Source organism: Schistosoma haematobium, chromosome ZW (genome assembly GCF_000699445.3).
Source record: "Schistosoma haematobium chromosome ZW, whole genome shotgun sequence".
NCBI lineage: Eukaryota > Metazoa > Platyhelminthes > Trematoda > Strigeidida > Schistosomatidae > Schistosoma > Schistosoma haematobium.
Window position 1 is genome coordinate 79012338 of NC_067195.1, and position 21106 is coordinate 79033443.

Genomic DNA, 21106 nt, shown 5'->3' on the forward strand with positions numbered 1-21106 from the left:
GGAAATGTATTCAAACATCAATATTATCAAATATAAATTGGTATATGGTTCTTCAGTTAACCGTATACTAAATATTTCTGTGAGACGATAATTTATCGATGACCATTGAGCGACGGTAAATCGACCTTGAAAACTTTCACCTAATAACTTGGAATAAATGAGGATTATAAACCAGTATGAAGAATTACAATAATGATTTACTGTTGGTGCTTAGGGTTAAGAATTAGATATAGGATTTTCACCACGAACTGACATCAACTAAAATCTCAAAATTCTATTAAACCGAATGAATGAATAAATTTCGCACTAAAATCCAAGACCTTTTATCTTAAATGTAATTGGTTCATTCATAAATTATAGTCTTGCTATAAGTAGTTTAACGAAGCTGGATAACACGGTATCGAATCCGTCAGGGAGAACCAGATCCCTCAAGATTACAGGTACACCTTCCTGATGACTGTCGAATAGCACGAAACCCGGGTCCAAGGTTTCCTATTGACTACCTCCAACCACCATCTAATCTCAACATAGTGCACTCAATGTCAAGTCATCTAGACAAGTGGCTACATTGCAAGTTGTTCGATAGAATTGAGTCTGCACTAAGAAGGACCTGACACACATGGCATTAATCACCACCCAGTGATCAATAAATTGTGATTGCAGTTTTCCTAATATTTCTTTAAACCAGATTAACGAGTGAAAAATTTACTTCAAGTTCACTCGTTACAAATACATTCTTCGGCGAAACTAATTTATGGACGAACTTTGAACGAATTTTAAGTGACCTTGAGAATATTAGCCAATCAGCAAACAGTCAGTATAGAGTAAAAATATATTATACAAAACCGAGGAAATATAGTGGATACATTTCTTATACGTGGTTCAGAACCTTGTCAAGGTTAGAAAGAGGTTCAGAGGTTCTAAAATCGTAATGCATGCAGTAGAGGAAATAATCCACACGGCTACAGAATAATCGGCCTCTGGAGTCATGATAAAGTCTCAAAAACTCTTTCAGCCTCGACCACATAGCTTCAATATTGTTTATGCTCACTCCGGTTGTTAAGTGCACAAAATGCTACTTGTGGATAACGACACGATGCACATAACCAAGCCGATGAATGAGTCTTTAGGCTCTCCAATCATCCTTATATATTGTAGTACCTGGCTGCAGCCAGTGTTAATGGTGCTTTTATTATCCAGTTCGTATTAATTGTCGTAATTCGCCTTAGTTAGGAATTATAAATGGGGTTTTCATCACTATAATGACATCAGCTATAATGCCAGAAATCTATTTAGCCAAATGGATGAAAAGCTTTAGTGTCCAAACCCGAGATCTGTTATCTTATACCTGATTGATTCGTCCACAAACTATAGTCTCGCCGTTTTATATGTTATAGCCGCTCAGTTATCACGTTTTGTACAAAACTCCTTGTGAACCCATCGTAAGTTAGCATTAAGCACTGAAGTTGGCGCCGTAACCTTGAAATCCTTCAAACACCTCATCCACAAATTAGAGTCTCGCCCATTCTACCTTCGTAACTATGATATTTTTCTGTTAAATGCTGTAATATTTTGAAAAATCAATCCTAATGAGTTTTTTCCTTTCTTCTTTTCTTTTTTTTTCTTTCTTTATCAAATATTTTATGTCAATTATCAATTTTCATTAAGGATTTTTTAAATACATTAAAAGATAAAGAAAAACAAATCAATCAATTAATCAATATATATCAAGAACTTATACAACATAATTCACAAATTACTGATCCATTATTAGATAGATTAAATACAGAATTTAAAAATTTATTAAAACAAACAATAACAAGAATAAAACGAGTAGAAAAAGAAAAACATGAAAGAAAACCCGTGGAAGAAGTAAGTTTAAAAATTAATTTTCTTTTCTTTATTATTTAATATTAATTTTGTTTTAATACCAATATTTAAATAAACTTTGGTGTTCCGACTGGATCATGAAGACAGCTGGGATGCAGTTGGACGATCTGGACTTCGCAGATGATCTGGCCCTTCTATCCCAAACGCAACAACAAATGCAGGAGAAGACGACCAGTGTAGCAGCAACCTCAGCTGCAGTAGGTCTCAGTATACACAAAGGGAAAAGCAAGATTCTACGATACAACACAGCATGCACAAATTCAGTATTACTTGACGGAGAAGCTCTAAAACATGTAAAAACCTTTACATATCTGGCCAGCATCATTGATGAACACGATGGATCTGATGAAGATGTGAATGCGTGGATCGGTAAAGCAAGAGAAGCAGTTCTACAACTGAAGTACATCTGGACCTCAAAACAACCAACCCCAAATTCAGAATTTTCAATACAAATGTGAAGACAGTTCTACTGTATGAGATGGAAAGTTGGAGAACTACGCAAACTATCATCGAGAAGATACAAGTGTTTATTAACAGTTGTCTACACAAAATACTTCGGACCCGTTGGCCAGACATTATCAGCAATAACCTACTTTGGGAGAGAATAAATCAGATCCCAATGGAGGAGGAAATCAGGAAGAAGGGCTGGAAGTGGATAGCACACTCATTGAGGAAAGTACCGAACTTCGTCACAAGGCAAGCCCTCACTTGAAATGCTGAAAGACAAACGAGGAGAGAAAGAGAAAATAACACATTACGCCGGCAAATGGAGACAGACACGAGAAGCATGAACAAAAATTGGATAGAACTGGAAAGGAAGGAGTAGGACAGAGTGTGTTGGAGAAAGTTGATCGGCGGCCTATGCTCGTCTATATAAATGAATTAAATCCTTTTCATTATGATTCACTTTAAGGACAAAAATCTCTGGTTTTATAATAAGAGATCTTGAATTCTATAGTTAACTATTTTAGTGGTAAAACTGAAAAGAGTTTCTTTGTAGGAATTTTCACCAATAAGAAATATATATGTATGCATATATTTACTAAAGTTATATTACAGATGAAAATGAAGTTTCATAAATGAATGTAACCATTTACTATAAAAAAGGAATGTTATATAATTGTGTACAGAAATGTTCATTCGATTGTGTAGTTTGATATTACATTTAAAAGGCTATCACAGATAAGATATTGTGATGTGTGCTACTTATATCGACATGAGTAGTGTATAACGATAGTGACGATTTGAATGTCTGGTAGCAGAAGGTTGGGAAGGACAGGACAAGAACAGAAAGCAATTGGTATGAAAATTCAGGAACAATGAAGTCTGAGACGATTGACTGATATTTGCTAAAGGAACAGTTAAGTTTGAGACAATTGATTAATATTTTACAAATTAAGTATTTGCTGTATGGTTCTCAGATTTTACTGAGATTTGCTGTAATGTTTTGTTCAAGTACATTCGATTGTCCCCAATTACGTTCTTGCTCACTGTAATACGAACCGATTTTCCGAATTAGTTTCATCATTTTCTTCAATAGAAAATTCATCATATTGTTTCAAAATTCTTAGTTACTCTTTGATTTATTTACAAATCTACTTATAACATTCTCATAGGAGACAATTATTCCTAAAATTATGCAAACATATAAGAGTTATCCAGCTGACCAACATCATCAATTCAATGAATATTTAATACATTCAAACACTATGGACAGTAATGATTTGGATATCCCTAGTATGGAGTATGGATTAAGAAACAGTGGTGGAAACAGAGGCATAGCTAGATTGTTATGGCCTTATGATCATCGACGCGTAAATTAATGATCATAAATTGAGCACTTTTTTTATTTTCACTTTACTATAAAGCTAACCATATTGCTTTAGATTTTAAGCTAACAAAATTATTTCGCATACATGTTTACTTTATCAAATCGATGATATTGTGGAAGTTAGATTAAAAGGAGGAGAAATAGAAAAAACACATTCTTCAGGTTTCATTTTTGATTATTTTGCCTCATAACAAGACAACTGATATAGGCAAATATGAGATATTAACTTATTAAGGGTGAACTTATGTTAGGGAGACCCAGAAAGTTCCTCAAAATCGATCAAAGATGCCGTGAGAACGCTAAAAAACATCCTATCCAATCAGCATTTTATGGAACTTACTCGAAAACATCTAGAAAGTGATTGGATGATTAACTATCCTGCTATTATGTTTTTAAGGGTCTCAAAACTTTCCAAAAGCCAAAGGCCATCTGAAATGCTGTGAATACTCTCGACTTTCTGTATATAAACTAACTTTAGAGTAAAGCGTTCTTTCCATATTTCGCAACGTTTTTCTGGTGTTCAAGTTGCCGTGCAGGTTTAGATTGAGGGTTACAAGAAGAGCTTAGGAAACCAATTCATGTGTTCAACTAAAAGATCTATTAATTTTAATTTTGCTAATATTTAGTTTAGCTTTTGAGTATTATAAGATGTTTCATACACATAGTTCTCTTTATCATTTTGAAAAGAGCAAGAACAAAAATTCTAGAAGAACAGCATGAATTCATTTTTATTTCGTAGGTTCTCGTTAGCTGCTTACAACCTGTGATATTTAAAAATCATAATTACATAATGGATTTAAATTACTTACATGAAAGGGTTTGATTGTAAGTTATATTGAAGCCATATTCGTATAGTATAGCAAGGGTGTAAATAAAAGTAATAGACTAAATATTGTAAATATATACGTTATATGAAACAACATTCTACAACGTTGATTGTGACAGCAGTTCAAACGGCTGGAAACAAGTGATTACATAATGAGTAAACATTGATAGGAATATAGTGAGTAGAGCTCATTTGACAAAATAAGATTACAAATTTGGAAGGTAGTTGAAATAAAACTCAATGATGTAATAAATGCAAGAAAGAGTGTAAAGAAAAAGAAAGAAAATTTTTAAGATGCAGCAAAAGAGTATTTGTCACCAAGGCAAGAAAAAATTAATAATTTCAATGTTCGAGATCATGAGTGAATTGAAGCTAGACCACCATGGGAGACCTGAAAGCACTGGACAGCCGTTTCGTCTTATTGTAGGACTCCTCAGCAGTGCGCATCCACGACCTCGCCTTACGAGATTCGAACCCAGGACCTATCGGTCTCGCGTGCGAGCGCTCGAGACCACTACTGAGGAGTCCCACAATGGGGTGAAACGGCCGTCCAGTACTTCCAGGTTTTCCATGGTAGTCTAGCTTCAATTCACTCATGATCTCGAACATTAAAATTACTATAATATCCATAAAAACCCTTCTCTGACTAAAAAAACTAATAATCGTCTCCATCTGAACACATAGATCAGATTGAATGAGATTAAAATTCACAAAGCTGATTTCATTTATGAGTATTGTGATGGTAGAAGTTTTGCTTCAGCTTTATATTATCAATTCTTGAAATAAAGAAGCATACTTCTAAAGATTGAATCTTTAGTGTTAAAGTAACATAGTTTGGTGAGTTGAGTTTTTTATTATGAGTGTTTAGAAGCTTTATATTTACTAATCGATTTTAATAGTCTGAAATCAAATGGAGTTTTTCTCTTGGTCTAGTTTAGCTGAAGTGAATTTCATATCATCATATTTTGAAACTTGAAATGCTTTTGATCAACTATCATTATTGTTGTCAAGTATGCTTCAAGGTATAACAAATTTTTATTACTTTTAACAAACTTATAGACAGATATGAATGGTAGTGATGAAGTAAAATGGACTTGATAATAAAAGTACTTATGTTCCAAACTGAATAGATTGGTAAATGCTTCCACAACTCATGATATCAGTATAAGAGATGAAAGATTACAACAAACTACAATTTTTAATATCATTCAAACTAAGTAGTTTAGATAATTTATAGCTAGATTCAGAAAGTTTGTTTTATCTTATTTGGAACTTATCAGTTGAGTATACATATGTTTTAGTCATATCTCTCACATTTAAAATAAGATGTAACTACATATATCTAGCTAACGAGTCTCAAATGGGACGAAACACTAATCTTGGATTCAACCGCTAGCTACAATCCATCTGTTCTATAAAACTTACAACAAAATGTCTGTATCAAGACAATTCGATAAGGATTCATATATACTGATGAAAACTAATCAAAATTCATTCTTTAATATTAACAGTAAGATCATTTGTACAAGTACTAACAATTATATGAATAGAAGTAGATTTGACAGATACTTACAGTACCGAAGAAATGTTTGAATGTGTGAATACTTGAGATTGATTGTAAACCTTTTATAGATATGAAATATGAAAATATGTAAACCTTAAGATTTATTGCTCTGCAAAAGAAAATATTTTTATTATGAAACAAAGTAATTTCACAGTTAACATATGGACTAGTTATTCATAAGACAAAGTATTCTATTATATACATTGATAATTTATTATTTGTCTATGTTTTTTGCATTAAGTAGATTGGTCTGGTTTTAGACATTTGATTGCTAATGCTTCAGCAAATTTCAGAAGGTTGGAACTTGATTGTTTATTAATCACCTTGAAGGACTTCAGTGCATCAACTTCGTGTCCTGTGTCAAGGAGATGTCTTGCAATGGCACTGTTGAATGCTTTCAATCTATTTGATGTTAAACTTTTCGGAATATGTTCTTTGAATCGGACTTAGGCTCTCCTTTCTGTTCTAACAATGTAACTGCTTTGGCAGATACATGTAAATTTGTATATACAGTTGGTGGTACCATGAAAGGGATACCTGTTGACCTTTGATTATGTCAAAGAACATATTGTTTTGGACAAGGCGAAACGATTCAAAGAACATATTCCGACACTGTTGAATGCCTTCAGTCCATTTGATGTTAAACGTTTCGGAATATGTTCTTTGAATCGTTTCGCCTTGTCCAAAACAATATGTTCTTTGACATAATCAAAGGTCAACAGGTATCCCTTTCATGGTACCACCAACTGTATATACAAATTTACATGTATCTGCCAAAGCAGTTACATTGTTAGAACAGAAAGGAGAGCCTAAGTCCGATTCAAAGAACATATTCCGAAAAGTTTAACATCAAATAGATTGAAAGCATTCAACAGTGCCATTGCAAGACATCTCCTTGACACAGGACACGAATTTGATGCACTGAAGTCCTTCAAGGTGATTAATAAACAATCAAGCTCCAACATTCTGAAATTTGCCGAAGCATTAGCAATTAATTAGATTTCTTTATTATTTTATAGTTGAAGTGAGTTGTAGTTTGTAGTGACTTATTGATAATTGAATTCACTTAGTGTTATTTTTTACTTGTATCTTCCCATTGTTATTTAGGACTGCAACTGATCAGTCTCATGTTGGCATATGTGCATCCCGTGTGGATTGCTTCGATATAGTCTTAAGTCACAAGGTTTTTAAACAAAGATGGCAAGCGGCTAGCAGTGAAATCGAGGACGCGTGTTTCGTCTACTGCTAACCACTATCCATCTTTGCTTAAAATTATTGATAATTGTCTTGATGATTTTATAAAATTTCAATTTTTTGTGTTATTCTTTTTTTGCTTTTTTTTTCTTCAATGTACTCATTGAATATAGTCACATTCAGAGTATCGTGGTAAAATACCAATTTTACCAGAGAAAGCGGAAGCACTTGTTCATAGTTCAGCTAAAACATTGAAGCATACAAAATTACTTAATGAATTAGCCAAATCAGTAAATCAGTTGAAAAATGAAGTTTACACTAGTGAAGTTGATGCTCAAAGAAAGTGAGTATTTGTTTTTATATAGTGATATTTTTATTTATTTTATTACGTCACTAAATGACTAGTAGTTTATAATTGTTTTGATTTGAATAAAGTATCCGATTTGATAGGGTTTTTTAATTTCTTATAATAAGCTCTGTTATTGTAATGTCTACCATCCTAAGTAATTACGGTTTAGCAAAGATTCCTTCCTCATTAACTACTCCTAAGTGTAATGGTTGTGACTAACAAGACCAATATAACGAAAAACTAGAAGTAACCGAATCAAGAACGTAACATTGGTCCATGAAATTACTAACTATTGGTTTATACCGTATGTGAAAGTACAAACTTCTTTATATGCATTTTGCACGAGTATAATTATAATGAATTGACCAATAACTGATAACATAAATGCTTTCATATTTGTCCTTAATTTTATACACTCTTTGCTCACTATATTATTTGTGCTCAATTTGTATTTGTTTGCTATTTGTTTGGGGGTCGATGATCATTGGTTAAAACTCCTACATTGTTTATAACTGACCGATTGATAATGAAGTAAATGAAGTTTAGCAGAACAGTTTTTCAACTAAGTGAGTAGATCAGGTTCTAAAATGCTCCAAAAAACCCTGTTATACTAATAAGTAATATAAAATTATTTCAAGCAAAGGTCCCCTTTCAGGCCTGTTAAGGTTGGTCAAGCTGATTGGTTTTTCTAGAGTCACTCATTAGTGACACAGAACAATTACCAAGGAGTAATAATTGTTCCAATGAAGTAAATTTTCTTTTCTACGATGTCATTTATCAAATCACCACAATTATATTTTTAGTTATTTTACACTAAGTAGTCTAGACTTAAACAGAAACTTGTTACGTCATCAAGAAAGTCCCTAAAATTTAAACAAAAATCTCAAATATAGAATGTAAGTTACACAATAGTCGTATATTGATAAGATGTAAATAAAATGAAACTATTTAAAACAGTTTGGCTCTTTGATAAATCTAGATAATTTTTAACATTTGAATTCATAAGTCGAAGGCCCTGAGTTCGAGTCCTGCAGGCGGGGTCGTGAATGCTCACGTCTGAGGAGTCCCATACTAGGGCAAAACGGCCGTCCAGTGCTCTCAGGTTTTTAATGGTGGTTTAGTTTAAATCTACTTATGAATTCAACTATTGAAAATTACTACAGTCTCCACGAACCCCCATACTAATAAAAATCGAGATAATCCAACCAGAAGATGATGACTAAATGAACTATGTGATAAATTAGCCTAATGTATTTTAAACACAATCTGATCACCAAATACCTCTGGTTGTAACCATGTCCGAATTTGAATTTAAACTAGCGATAACGTGATTTCTTGAACTTATTGTTATTAAAAGGCTAATCACTGCACAAATTATTGGCTTTTGTGTTCATCCTAATGCTTATTTTCTCATCTTTTTTTCTCTCTCTCTCTTCGATACATCATGATATTGATAATGATGATGATGATTATGGGGGGGGGTAAATTCTTTGTTGTTATGCATGCAATATTTTGTTGTTAATTTTATTTTTATTTTTAATTTCAATGTAGTACATTCATTTTAAAGCGACATATTAAAATGTTGACTACTAATCAACATTATCATAATTAGTAGAAATTAATAATTAATTCATGTATGTTGTCAACTCTTTTCATTGTTGTTAACATGGATTCTAGTGATATTCTTTTTTTTTTAATATTTTTGTTTTACTAAAATGTTTTTTATATTTATGTGTAACATATTTAAAAGTAAAAATAGTCGTTACCAGTGGAGTTCAACCAGATCTGTTGTGAGATAGGAACTCACTGATAAGTTGAAGTTAGACATTAACACCACTGGATGCCGGCTCAGTGGTCTAGTTGGTTAAGCGCCTGGCGTGAGACTGATAGATCCTGGGTTCGAATCTCGCGGGGGTCAGGACTGTGGATGTGCACTGCTGGGGAGTCCCATACTAGGACGAAACTGCCGTCCATTGCTTCCAGGTTTTCCATGGTGGTCTAGCTTCAATTGACTCACGGTTTCAACCAGTGAAATAAAAAAAAGTACAAAATGGACCAAATTTGAAATTATTATTATTTTCTTTTATTAAACTAAACTAGTTATTTGGTTGATCAAAGAGATTATTCTATTCCTTCAAATACAATTACTTCTTCTTCTTCTAATCAATTATCAAATAACAATTTACAACAAAGAATATCAACTGAATCAATTCGAAGAAATTTACCTTCATCTAATTATTATCCAATAATTCAATTAAATAAACAATCAATTATCAATAAATATCATAAATCTTCATTTGATGATATACCAAATTGGTGTAATGATGATATGAAAATTTCATCTTATTCATATGATAATAAACAACCAATTGATTTAATATCATCTCATTATTTTAAAAATGATTTATCACAGTATACAACATCTAAACCTTGTATACATTTACCATTGAAAGATGAATTACACAATGAACAGTAAGTTCTTTTGAGATAATGGAGAAGACTTATATTTTAGGTAGATGATATTGATGGAGTTTTGTTCTTTGAGTTGAATGGTTTGGTCATGGAATTTTCATCGTTATTCTAATTGACATCATCAACAAACCAAAAGATGAAAAAAGCAAAACAAAAGAAGACAAACAAACCATTATTTACAAAATAAATTGTGACAACTGAGAAAAACACTACGTCGGACGGAGCGGATGCCATCTTCATCTTCACTTGTATGAACATCAATTGGCAGTCAAACGTTATGACATTTTCTCACTTATATCAATGCATGTGAACAATTGCGGACATACATTTGATTGGAAAAATGTGGAAATTTTGGATAGAGAAAATTTCAAAAACATCAGAGAATTTTTAGAAGCTTGGCACTCAGACCAATCAGCAATCAACAAGTACATTGAAATTAATTCAATTTACCAAGCAGTCAGGAAAATTATGTACAAACATAGGAACAAAAATCAAACCAATGGAAGATACAATCAAAACAAAGAAGTAAACAATGACAGGTTTAAAGTCAACAAGAACCAATCAACATCGAAGTGTACAGGATCAGCTGTGAACCAAATGCAGAGAAATTCGAACGCTTCACTTCTATCCGAAGTTTGTGCTGATGATGTCGTTCAGAAGAATGATGAAAGGTCCACAACCAAACCATCCAGCTCAAAGAACAAAACTCCATCAAAGTAAGTTCTTTTCTTCTTTTTAAGGAAGATTATTGTTTTGAGATTTTATATTATTTTATTTATTCTAAGTATGAGATTCATCAGTTGAAACACATAAAATTTTATGGTGAATTTTAGAACTCAGATTATGATTTGATATGTGATATTTGGTATTTATGTTTTCATCAGAGGGCTTGATAGATTAATTTCTTGATATTAATGGCGGTTATATTTAGATACTCGATCAGTTCGAATGTAAAGCTTGATTTCGGGTACTTTTGAGTCTTATGAAATGGATTTCAACTTCAGTATATCTCTCTTGTATAGAAGAGATATTGATGATAACTTTGACAATAGTGCCATTGCAGAGCTTGTAATTGATTGAGAGTTGTGACCGAGATTATATCTAGTTAATAGACAAGACCTAATGCAAACATGTAACAAGAAAGTTGTCATTGTAATAACTACCATAAGGTTTTATTATTCCAGGTGTGTAGAAGGATGAAAAAATATTTTATTCAACTATATACCGTTATATATTTGAGTGTCTTGTAATTGTATAACCTGAAACTACTTTTTGTCACAAGCTATTATCATCTACAGGAATCATTGAGAAGCGGAAAGCACTGAACAACTATTTCATTTTAATTTAAGACTTTCTGTGTGCTTCACTGAGCTCACACAGAATCGAACCAGCTACCTAGTGACCAGTAATAAATTAATCAGAAATCTAAGTGTTCACATTTCTGATTTCAGTTAATAATTAATACGGTACAAACACTGGGCAATACTAAAAGTTATAACCACTCAGTTATGCAATAATTATGTACTCACCTCTGATTAGCTTTAAAAGGAATTCCTGATGGAACCACAGTGTCACTTTTTTAACTATCAACTACGACTCATTGAGAGTCTATGTTATAAACGAACATTATCCTTTTTCATACTAATCATATTAAACGATTTGCATTTATGTTGATTCCTTATGAATTTTCCTCATATTTATGATTTAATAGGAAAAGATTAAATACATCACCTTATTCATCATCATACAAGAGTTCAAGTCCAAAACCAGATACCTTTATGAAATCTCGCAGTTCCAAAAAAACTAATTTAGCTCCGTCTCATGCAGGTAGACCTATTTCTAGAAACACCAATGTACCATCTGATACTAGACAAAGAATAATCTCCCAAACACAATCACTAAATAATAAATCTACACAAATGACAACTTCCAGTTTAAATGATAACACTTCCTTGTTAAGGACCAAAAATGTTGCGAAAAAATTAAAGTTAGTGAATTTATTTTCATTCTACTGTTTTTATGATATAATCTTTAAATGAATAAACATTGCCCTAGACCTATTTCTGTCTACTACATGACCACTATCGACCAAGTGTGATAGAATTGAACTGATAGTAACTTGATAGTACCTTTTATTCCGTGGTTACGAAAAGGTAGTCATGACAATACGCAGCTCGGTTCTATCACACTTGATCGATAGCGGTCATGTAGTAGACAGAAATAGGTCATTTAAAGTTAGTTATCGTATTCCTACTAGTTTTCCTTATGGACTTCGATCTCGTCTCTTAAGCATAGCAGAAGATATAGGAATTTGAGCTAACAATCAAAGTATTTGCGTTCATAAGAAATTTTTAACAACTTTAACTCCGAAGGGGTTTTGTGGAGATTTTTAGAAATTTCAACAGTTGAAATCATGAGTCAATTGAAGCTATACCAACATGGAAAACCTGGAAGCACTGGACAGCCGTTTCGTCCTAATGTAGGACTTCTTAGCAGCACGCATCCACGGTCCCGACCCCCGCGAAATTCGAACACAGAACCTAACAGTCTCGCGCGCGAGCGCTTAACCATTAGACCACTGAGCAGGCATCCAATGGTGTTATTGTCTAACTTCAACCTTTGTCTCTCCCTTGGGCTTAACAAATGATTTTATTTATTAATATTTTCCATACTCTTTGTTCGTTTATTTTTCTTCACCCCCTCCCACCACTTTCCTTTTCTCAAATATACGCTTCACGGTCCAATGATCTGAACACTTAATATTACTTAATCTTGTGACTTTTATGAGTATTATGAATGTTTCGGTGTCAATATTTTTCTAATCACTGACCTATTTCCCATTATGAAGCATTGATTCAAGCCTTTATTATTCTTATCACAACTAGTACACTTGTCATCACACTACTGATTTATACTTTTCACTTATTTATGTAACCTATCCCGCCGTCATCATCATTGAACCATAGACTATCTTGATTGGTTTAACAATTTCGTATATGCATATAAATATTATTTTATATTAGAGTGAAGCCTTATGAGGATCTAATCGAAAACAATAGTGTTCGCTTATATATGTTAGTGTTTGAATTAATTGAAACCATTATTAATGTTCTGAATCTTTTTATCTCAGTAGAATGAATAGTTAAACTACGAAGGGAAAGAACATATCTCACACAAATCTTTTAACCTAACTGAAATTGATAATATTGCGACATTTTGTACAATAATCATTACTTTAAAATCGGTGACTCAATTTCGTAGATTGGTTGATGTTAGAGATTAACACCGTTGGATGGAGGCTCAGTGGTCTAGAGGTTAATCGTTCGCGTGCGAGACCGATACGTTCTGGGTTCGTATCCCGGGGGCCGGGATCGTGGATGCGTGATGTTAAGAAGTCCCACATTAGGACGAAACCGCTATCCAGTGCTTTCAGATTTTGTATAGTGGTTTAGCTTCCATTGACTGATGAATTCAACTATCCAATTATTATAATATCCATAAAACTCCTTTCTGATAAAAGTCGATATATGTTTGTTAATTAATAATCTTCTGATATATTTTGTTTTGATTTTTTCAGTACTAACCCAGATAACAAATCATATCCAATTTACTGATATATAAATAAATTTCGTTGGTAGTTACACATATCAATTAATTGAATATTCACTGTTTGAATATATTTTTAATATATTTCTATACATATATATATAAGGAAAATGCTCCAGTAAAGCTGAATATGCTTCCATTATTACTATTTCTTCATTTCATATGACTCAAGAGAAAAAAAAGAAGAAAAACTATATTGGAATTTATTTTTCAAAAGTTTTCTAACAAATAAATTAATTACATGTATAACAACAAATGGATAAATGAATGTTTATTATTACCTCACTATTATTCTATATATAATCATTATTAAAATGTATACTTGATTAATTAGCTTAGTGACTGATTTATATTCAAAATCCTTTTTTTACAGTCAATAATCAAACAATAATATACACCCACACACACACATCCGCCCCCACTACATGTGAATCTTTTTTTTACATATTAGAAAAGAGTGATAAAATAGTTGAAAAAAAGTATTTCCCCCCCTCTCTATCGTTCTGTTTTTTCTTCTTTTTATTATTATTTTAATTAAACAAAATAATAAACAATATTAAAACTGAATATAAATTTTTAAAAAATAAAATAAAAAAAAAGTATTATTTTTTTAACTATTCAATTCTATCATTAAAATTGAATTAAACATCAAAATTTGTACAATGTTCCTTATTATTATTATTATTATTATTATTGTTACTAAGGCATTGTCCGGATATTTGCTGTTTTTTTAAAATTTAATGTATGTACTTTAGATCATTACATCTTAAATAAAAGGTAATATATATATATATATATATATATAATAGTAGTATGTTTCTATGTAATTAAAATTTTTTTCGTGATATAATAGAAATGAAATGATTTTTCTTTTATTAGAATTTGACCAAGGATAATGTACTAATATTTTCAATAATTTTAATTATGTTTCAATTTTAAAATGTCTGTAAGTCATGAGCAAATGAAAATGTTATACTGGTGAAATAATGTTTTTAGATTTTAGTGGCCCATGGATCTGACTCCAAGGAGATTGTAATGATGATTGTTGTTGAAATATATATGTCACCTATTCTCGTATATAATCATCGACTTTAATCGCGTTAGTCAATAACGGATTTATATAAGCCGAATAACGAGAATGGACTTTTGAATACATATATTTTGTATATACAGCGAATGGAATAGAAAGAAGCAAAACGACACTCAGTAGAGATGGCTGGTAAGCCAATTCCCATTTAACCAAGCGTCAATCAATATTTATAGCTACACAAAACTAAGTTACAGACATGCGATGAGTAATGGGATAAGAAATGTACACACACCTACGCTCTCGTATAAAACAGTCAAGATTGATAAGCGAATAAATAACAAAGTCAGAATGTGACTCAAGTAGAATGAATAGAATGGGCTGTCTGAAAGCTAGAATAAGGTATATGGGCTTAACATAATAACCGACACTACAAGATGTATATTGTAATAAATTAATCGATAATTATATGGAATATATTAATTTTAATTTAGATGTAAATAATACTGTAATCAACAATTGATTATTTAAAATTAATTGACAGGAAGACATGAGTTTAGATTTTATATTTGATTTTACACTAACTGATAAATTGTGTACTAGAATTATAATAGTTGTTAAGTATGATGAAGGATTATTAGCAGATCATGGTAAAAGTCATATATACAAGCTGACTGTACCAACTAAAGATGATAAACTTGCTACTTATTCATCTCCAAGTTCCGACTATTAAGATTGAGATAGTTTGTGCATATTTGAATGCCGTTGCTATGGTTAAAATAAACATTTAAGAGAAAATATCGCATCTAAACTACGCAAACTTTCTCCCACTTCGAAATTCATGAAAATTCTCAAGTTTAGACCTGGGGATAGTGTGCATTTGTTTTACGTAATTTTGGTCACCATGTAGTCTAACTTCTGCGCCAGTGTCGACGAGGTAGCGAACTCTCGTCACATCTGTGACGTATAACAGACGGCTATGTTCGCCGGCTACGGTTGCCGTTAACGCGTGCCGGCTTGGAAGTTTCCCGAGTTGTTTTTCGAGTCACTCGGTTTCGTGTTGGGAAAATTGCAGGGTTTTCTGCAATTTCTGGAAAACTTTCCATACTGGTTATGATACCAACACCAGTCGAGGTTATCTTTCTCTCGTGGTCTAGAGACAGATCGCTTACGTGAAATGCTTCTACGTGGGGTGCGCGATCTCTTACGGTCGGTACGAAGACTAAGATAACGCGTGAGTGTGTCACATAACTCGGTTATATCATTCTGAGTCGTTTGAGGTTTTTCTTTGACTGAAAATACCTCGGTAGTAGAAGGTTTCGTAATTTCTAAAATGCGATCAGCAGATGCAGCTAGCTCGTCTAAGGCGTTGTTCTGGAACGAGACCAGAACTGCTTGCACCTGTTGGGGAAGTTTTGACAAGGAGAGTTGTTTGAATAGACCTTCGTCGAAAGTTCTTGGGCCTATTACCTCTCTCATCCGTTGCAACATGTCCGTCGCAGAACCGTGTTGCAGGTCGATGTTATTGAAGAGTTGATCTAACCTTTGTCGATCGGTTAGGTCTCCTCGTTTAAGAATCGAATGTTTTAAGATTTCGTAAGGATCGGAAACATCACTAGTAAACATACTAGGTGTTACGTACCTGTTGAATTCGCGCAGTAGTGCCCTGACTACTGCGAGGAATTGTGCACGTGTGTCGATCACGCCGTGCTCGTGGAAGTCGGCTTCTGCGTAGCAGAACCAAGCTTCGATGTTGTCGGGCCAGAAAGGCATCAGTTGAAACGAAGGTGGGGACAAAGCCTTAAGCTTGAGTACTTTGGGTGTCTGTTCAGTCATGATGAAATATGAAGTACGATAATGAACGAGGGGAAAAAAGATATATATATCCAAGAAAAAACACGAAAAAATCACAATGTTTAAAAAATAAAAAATAAGGCAATGATATATAAAAATCCCAAAAAGGAACAGACTCACAGTTGCAATTAGGTGTACCAGATCACGTCGGTCTCACCAATGATGATGTGACAGGTATTCAGTGTTTGACAACGCTTTTACCAGTAACACCTTCTAATATAATTCGTTCCCACCCAGAGAAATCAAAAGACAGAGTCGAGGAGATCGGAAGAGTGTATTTGGTGATAACCAATATATCGGAATTCTCTGATCTAATCTGGCTAGCGATTGTGGTAGATGTTGAGCACGGCGTTACCACACGTGATCTGGTGCGGATGCATGACCGAGCGCCATCAGCTAGATGAGTCCACTAAAACATATGGTCAGCATCCAATGTCGAAAACTTAGAGCTATTTATTTTGGGGATTTATTTACCGCTACAATATTCAATATGACACTTGGTAAAGGTGAGTTACTTATTGACTAGGAGGATGCAAATGCCGTTTCAACTCATAAGTGAGGATGAAGACAACCTTCAACAAATCACATACTTATCGTAGCCAAAATACTGGGAAGAATAATAAAAAAAGGTCATAATGACATTCGTGGAAGCCAACAACTTGTTAAACTGCAAACAACAAGGCTTTCTCTTAGGTCCTTTAGGTTTCGTAATGTATGTACGGAAACTCACAACTATGGTCGTGTTCACGATGCTATTTTACACTAACAATGCAAACACTTGGGAAGGAATAACAGGAGATGTATATGCATGTGATTTTTAGGCCACCTTAGGTATTCTTATCAGTTGGTCTTAAATGTAGCTGATGACTATCAACGCGACCAGATGTGTCTTCAAAAGTAAATAGGTACTGCATATGGGGAGAATGGGTGCTCACAAAGATCTTAAGTTAACAGTGAGCCTTGATTTAAAAACCATGGCTCACTACAGCACCGTCGCAGCTAATTAATTCATAATCCTATAAGTTTTAAGACGGATGCTTACCAAGTTAAAGACCAACATGTCCAACACAATATACATAATCTTAGTGAGATCCATACTTGGAAACCACATTCAGGCCCCTGTTTAATGGCTGACTCGGATATCAATACGCTGCAAAATATCGAGAGAAATGACCCTGCACAAATCATCGTTCTCGCTCTTTTTAAGATAATAAAGGGAACTATGTATATGAAATATCTTGGAAAAAGTAAAGACGGCGGCAGTTCCATACAAAGAGCGGCTTGAGAAGGTAGACCTCTATTCTGTCCAGCAGCAGATTAACAGATGATCTGATTTTGATGTGTAGATTACCCAAATTGATTTTGTGCCTGATATATCCTCTCTTTTTTCCTTTATTTATTTATTTATTTATTTGAACACATGAATATTGGTACAAGAGAGCGCCAATATATATGCGCCACATAAAACAATCAGAATTCGAAGAGAAATAGAAAAAAAAGGGAACAATAACGAAGGGATTGGTGTAAGGCAGTGTGATTGTAATGAGGGAACGCAAAGGTACAATTAGAAGAAATATTTCAGGTAAGGAAGATACAACCACTTTTTATGAAGAAAGTAAAAGAAGGTTACAGCAGGATCGCCACTGGCTTCTATTCTGAGCCATATCTGATAACGTCTCTAGCCACTGTGTTGCACCATCTCTCAGACCCCAACCAGGGAGTCGTGAAGGACCGACAGAAGCCAGTCCTTTGCAGCTTTCTTTCATGCCACGACACCATGTCGTGCACTGACCACCTCTCCGCTTCTTCCAACCAGTCCCAGAGTCGGCAAATAATGCACGACGTGGAATTCTCTGGGACGACATTCGTAGAACATGTCCAAGCCACCGAAGTCGGTGTTTCAAGATGGTGACACCAATTGAATTATCATCTCTGTGCCCGAACACACGATGCCGAACCTCTGCATTACTGACATGGTGTTGCCACTGGATGTCAGGAATCCTCCGGAGACAGCGATGATCGAACACAGAGAGTCGTCTAACGTCCTCAACTCGGAGGCCAGGTTTCACAAGCATAGAGCAAAACTGCTCTCACCGACGCGTTGTAGATCCGACCTTTTACAGCCAGACTAACATCACGAAGGCGCCAAAGGTGGCCCAGATTGGCATAAGCCGCTCTGGCTTTCACTATTCGTGCATTGATCTCATCACTCACGCCACCACCAGCACTTATGCAGCTACCCAGATACACGAACTTCTCGACCACGTCTATCTGCTCACCATCCAGGGTGAGTACAGGATTGGAATCCTGCCAGTCTTGTAGAAGCACTTTGCACTTCGAAGGTGCAAAGCACATACCATACCTACGGACACTGATTGCCAACTGATTAAGTGCGGATTGCATGGCTTGTTCATTATCGCACAGTAAGACAATATCGTCCGCATACTCAAGGTCGAGAAGTCTTTCTCCAGGCAACAGATCCACACCACCATTACTTACATTCGCCAGATGAGGACACCTCAGAATGCGTAGTAGGAGAATATTTAAGCCAAGAGTAAACAAAATATCCCTGGTGTACAAAGTCATCAAGTCTTGGAAAATGTAACTCCAAGAAATGTAACTCCCTTTAATTGACACATCCAAGAGAAGACTGGACATTGTCAGAAGCTTACTGTGAAACGAATAACACAGGCTGTTTGCCTTTTGTCCCCAATATACAAATTTGAAATCTAGATCTGAAGGCGAGTGTTTTTGCGTCAAATCAAATCTGCTGTGAGTGACCTTGACAATAGTACCAAAGAGTATGCATTTAGTTGTATTCTCTGATATTTTTGTTGAGGCGCCTGAAAATACTATCTACATACAGAGTCTCTAACCGATTTGTTTTAAAGGATATTACCGGTTTAGTCGTCTAGCAAATTTGTTAGGTATATTTACTATATAGCAAATATAACAAATTCTCAGATTTTATTTTGAATAAACCCTATTCCGTCAATTTATCAAAAGTCTCGCACTTTTTACACACACACTCTTATTAACTCAATCGTTCTTGCTCAGCATCCTCAGTATAACTTAGACTAGCTGCTTGATCAATCGGGTATAATAGTCAACACATTTCATCATCTAAATGCTGGAAAGACCTACGAATAGACCATAATACCCTATAGCCTTTCGCAGCAGCAGCCTTACAGTGACTAGTGGTTTTGAGATCACTGCTTAATGTGACTCCTAAATCTTTATAGTTTTTTACTTTGGGTAGCGCGAATCCATATATTGTATAGTGATACAATTTGTCATAGTTGTTTAATTTCTCACCACACTCTTATTAGGATTTAGTTCTAGTGACCATCTGTCCAACCATGCCGCTAATGAGCTAAGATCATCCTGTAATACTATCCTATTCGACATACTGTGTATGAGTCTCGTATGTCAGTCTTCAGTAATAAGGATAGGAGGTCTGTCGACCTATATTAATCCTTGCAGTTTGTAATACTGTGGAGGTCCAACCTCGTTTTGAATATATTAACAGACGGTGCTGATATTACGTGTTCCGGTAGGGAATTCCAGTAATTCACTACTCGGTGCGAGAAACGGAACTCCAGACGTAAACGGTTTGATCTCGGTTTTTGAACTTTCTTCGAATGTCCTCTCAAATGATCGGTTCTAGACGGAAGCAAAAGATAAGACATGTTAATACCAAGGTCATCGTTCAGTATACGATAAGCCAATATTAGATCACCCCGTACTCTACGGTAAGATAACGGAAATAAGTTAAGGTGTCTCAGTCTGTCTTCATAAGGTAGGCCAGCTAGACCTTGTACCATCTTAGTAGCTCGTCGTTGGACTCTTTCTAGCATATCTGCTTCATATTTAAAACAAGGACTCGCTGCTTGAATCCCGTATTCTAAATGTGGTCGCACATAAATCGGGTATAGTAATCCAAACATTTCATCATCTAAATACTGAAAAGACCTACGAATTGACCATAATACCCTATAGCCTTTTGTAGCAGCAGCCTTACAGTGACTAGTGGTTTTGAGATCATTGTTTAATATAACTCCTAAGTCTTTATAGTTTCTTGCTTTGGGTAGCGCGAGTCCACGTAGTGTATAGTCATACGATTCACCAGAGTTATTTAACTGCATCACTACACTCTTATTAGGATTTACTTCTAGTGACCACCTGTCTAACCATGCCACCAATGAGCTAAGATCGTCCTGTAATACTATTCTATCCGACATACTATGTATGGGTCTCCAAATCTTTATGTCATCAGCGAAGAGTAGAACGGATGATTTTGCTACAGTTGGCAATTCATTTACATAGAGTAAAAAGAGAAGAGGACCTAGGATTGTGCCTTGGGGAACCCCACTTTTTACAGGTACCCACGAGGAGAGAGCCCCATTAACCCTTACCCTTTGTCTCCTGTCATGGAGAAAGTTACTTATCCAATCGACGACTGTGTTATGGATTCCAAAACGTTTCAGTTTGAA

The 21106-nt window shown here is 34.4% G+C and overlaps 2 protein-coding genes across 2 annotated transcripts in view; both read left to right on the forward strand.

Annotated features, from left to right (window-relative positions):
• MS3_00010501 (uncharacterized protein) overlaps positions 1 to 13740 on the forward strand; it is a gene marked incomplete at both ends in the record, with an annotated part of 137077 nt that extends 123337 nt beyond the window's left edge. Inside the window, 5 exons of the mRNA XM_051218877.1 lie at positions 1669 to 1872; positions 7479 to 7648; positions 9755 to 10126; positions 11838 to 12113; positions 13704 to 13740. Coding sequence (XP_051072574.1) covers positions 1669 to 1872; positions 7479 to 7648; positions 9755 to 10126; positions 11838 to 12113; positions 13704 to 13740 — 1059 coding nt within the window. The remainder of the gene's footprint in view (positions 1 to 1668; positions 1873 to 7478; positions 7649 to 9754; positions 10127 to 11837; positions 12114 to 13703) is intronic.
• A 5471-nt stretch (positions 13741 to 19211) lies between these two features.
• Positions 19212 to 21106, forward strand: part of MS3_00004469 (uncharacterized protein) — a 34964-nt gene continuing 33069 nt past the window's right edge. Inside the window, exon 1 of the mRNA XM_051212392.1 lies at positions 19212 to 19414. The gene's annotated coding sequence lies outside the window, so the exon portion shown is untranslated. The remainder of the gene's footprint in view (positions 19415 to 21106) is intronic.